This window comes from Procambarus clarkii, chromosome 87, assembly GCF_040958095.1.
Source record: "Procambarus clarkii isolate CNS0578487 chromosome 87, FALCON_Pclarkii_2.0, whole genome shotgun sequence".
Taxonomy (NCBI): domain Eukaryota; kingdom Metazoa; phylum Arthropoda; class Malacostraca; order Decapoda; family Cambaridae; genus Procambarus; species Procambarus clarkii.
The window spans coordinates 8,295,991-8,299,061 of NC_091236.1; the positions used below are offsets into that span (position 1 = coordinate 8,295,991).

Consider the following 3,071-nt stretch of genomic DNA (forward strand, 5'->3'; position numbering starts at 1 on the left):
GATCGTATTCCAGGGACCTGCCCGAAACGCTACGCGTACTAGTGGCTGTACAAGAATGCAACAACTCTTGTATACATCTCAAAAAAAAAAAAAGAAAAAAATATGACTACATCACCTGGAGGGGATATGACATGGAGCTCCAGATTGCGACATTGTAGTTGTCAGAAATTAGGCTGTGAGATCGTTGGTAATGGCAGGTAACTAAGTCAAAGTTAGTAATGGTAAACTCTTATTCAGAGCTGAGAGAGACTTTCAGCTCTATATTTGTGAATGCTCAGTTATCAACTATCTTTACCCATACGACTTCAGATATTCTGAGCTTTATATAACTATTTCATTTGCTACGAATATTAGGAGAGTCTCACGTTCTGTCTTAAGTCTGGTGGTACAGGTTAGTAGACTTTACTAGACTGAGTTCATGTTTGTTTCTCATTCCACTACATGACCAATCATCCTGTAAGATGGGTATATCAGGTGAACTTACAGCTGATGCTTTACCTTCTGTAATTTCTGGTGAAGAGTTGGGTAGTAGCAGAGGACCATGTTCCACAGAGACGCTAGAAAGAATTTTGTCAGTGTCAGAGTAGTTAATAAATGGAATGCATTAGGCAGTGATGTGGTGGAGGCTGACTCCATACACAGTTTCAACTGTAGATATGATAGAGCCCAGTAGGCTCAGGAACCTGTACACCAGTTGATTGACAGTCGAGAGGCGGGACCAAATAGCCAAAGCTCAACCCCCGCAAGCACAATTAGGCGAGTACTATGAGTTTGTCGAGATGAAAAGCGACTTATTTTCAAGAGGACGGGTTGCACCATGTGTCGTAAGAGGAAACTGTTAAATTGTATATTGACCAACAGCTAAACTCACTCTTATACTAACCTGCACTTTAAACACTCGCGATCCCGCGTCTATTGCATCATCTGTTAACTTATTCCACAAATCTACAACAATATTATTTCCTTCCCCAAGTAAGTAATTATCAAAAGAAGGCACCAAACCGCTTCCTTCCCCAAACAAGCGTTAAACGGATTTCCGGAAAGGTTGGGTACAGGATGCAGGCTTTCTGGCACGGCACAAAGTAGTTTTTTCTCTCTCCTCTCCTAGTGGAGGAGAGAGAACTCAGACCTATGAGCGTTCTCAAAGTTCTCTTCTCTTCGTTCTCAAACCCATCTTTAGGGTTCTCAAAGAAAATAGCTCCAACAGTCTCCTCTACTCTAGTTTACACACGCATTCCTTGCACACCATCTATCTCAAAAACCTACGTTTTCTTTTAAAATAATTATGCCAATTTAGCAAGGAAGGATAATATTTTCAAGGTATACGAGGTCAAGGGGCTGGGATGTAAGGACGGGGGGGAGGGGGGGTGGATGTTGCTGCTGGAGAGTTGTGAAGGTGGCCATGTTGCTGCTGGAGGGTTGTGAAGGTGGCCATGTTGCTGCTGGAGGGTTGTGAAGGTGGCCATGTTGCTGCTGGAGGGTTGTGAAGGTGGCCATGTTGCTGCTGGAGGGTTGTGAAGGTGGCCATGTTGCTGCTGGAGGGTTGTGAAGGTGGCCATGTTGCTGCTGGAGGGCTGTGAAGGTGGCCATGTTGCTGCTGGAGGGCTGTGAAGGTGGCCATGTTGCTGCTGGAGGGCTGTGAACGTGGCCATGTTGCTGCTGGAGGGTTGTGAACGTGGCCATGTTGCTGCTGGAGGGCTGTGAAGGTGGCCATGTTGCTGCTGGAGGGCTGTGAAGGTGGCCATGTTGCTGCTGGAGGGCTGTGAACGTGGCCATGTTGCTGCTGGAGGGCTGTGAACGTGGCCATGTTGCTGCTGGAGGGTTGTGAAGGTGGCCATGTTGCTGCTGGAGGGTTGTGAACGTGGCCATGTTGCTGCTGGAGGGTTGTGAAGGTGGCCATGTTGCTGCTGGAGAGTTGTGAAGGTGGCCATGTTGCTGCTGGAGGGCTGTGAAGGTGGCCATGTTGCTGCTGGAGGGTTGTGAACGTGGCCATGTTGCTGCTGGAGGGTTGTGAAGGTGGCCATGTTGCTGCTGGAGGGTTGTGAACGTGGCCATGTTGCTGCTGGAGGGCTGTGAACGTGGCCATGTTGCTGCTGGAGGGTTGTGAAGGTGGCCATGTTGCTGCTGGAGGGTTGTGAAGGTGGCCATGTTGCTGCTGGAGGGCTGTGAAGGTGGCCATGTTGCTGCTGGAGGGCTGTGAAGGTGGCCATGTTGCTGCTGGAGGGCTGTGAAGGTGGCCATGTTGCTGCTGGAGGGCTGTGAAGGTGGCCATGTTGCTGCTGGAGGGCTGTGAAGGTGGCCATGTTGCTGCTGGAGGGCTGTGAAGGTGGCCATGTTGCTGCTGGAGGGCTGTGAACGTGGCCATGTTGCTGCTGGAGGGCTGTGAACGTGGCCATGTTGCTGCTGGAGGGCTGTGAACGTGGCCATGTTGCTGCTGGAGGGCTGTGAACGTGGCCATGTTGCTGCTGGAGGGTTGTGAAGGTGGCCATGTTGCTGCTGGAGGGCTGTGAAGGTGGCCATGTTGCTGCTGGAGGGCTGTGAAGGTGGCCATGTTGCTGCTGGAGGGTTGTGAAGGTGGCCATGTTGCTGCTGGAGGGTTGTGAAGGTGGCCATGTTGCTGCTGGAGGGTTGTGAAGGTGGCCATGTTGCTGCTGGAGGGCTGTGAACGTGGCCATGTTGCTGCTGGAGGGTTGTGAACGTGGCCATGTTGCTGCTGGAGGGTTTTCAACATGGCCATGTAGCCAGAGGGTTGTGGGTAGCAAACTGTAAAAGTCCTCTATTGAGGTAAAGAATACAAGTTGTCTATTTCAGTAAGATTGTGAGAGGATGTGAACACTGTACTCACACACTAATTTGTACTCATTGGCTTACAAGTTGTGTAGGGTTACTGGTTTCTGCAGACACTTGTGCAAATCTTACACATCTCGTGTATAATCTCTCCATCTTGCATAAAAGAAAATATTCAACATTGTGTTTTACTTAAATACTAAAGCACATATACAGTACTTTTGGGGAATTTCAATTTTTTTCAAGACAATATTCGAAGTGGCTGGTTAACAAAACAGCAAGCA

The 3,071-nt window shown here is 49.0% G+C and overlaps 1 protein-coding gene across 1 annotated transcript; it reads right to left on the reverse strand.

Annotated features, from left to right (window-relative positions):
• Window positions 1-1,330: 1,330 nt before the first annotated feature.
• Window positions 1,331-2,737, reverse strand: LOC138358881 (protein roadkill-like). The gene has a single exon (XM_069317232.1). It carries the CDS (start codon window positions 2,735-2,737, stop codon window positions 1,331-1,333), a length of 1,407 nt encoding a protein of 468 aa, XP_069173333.1.
• Window positions 2,738-3,071: the final 334 nt, after the last annotated feature.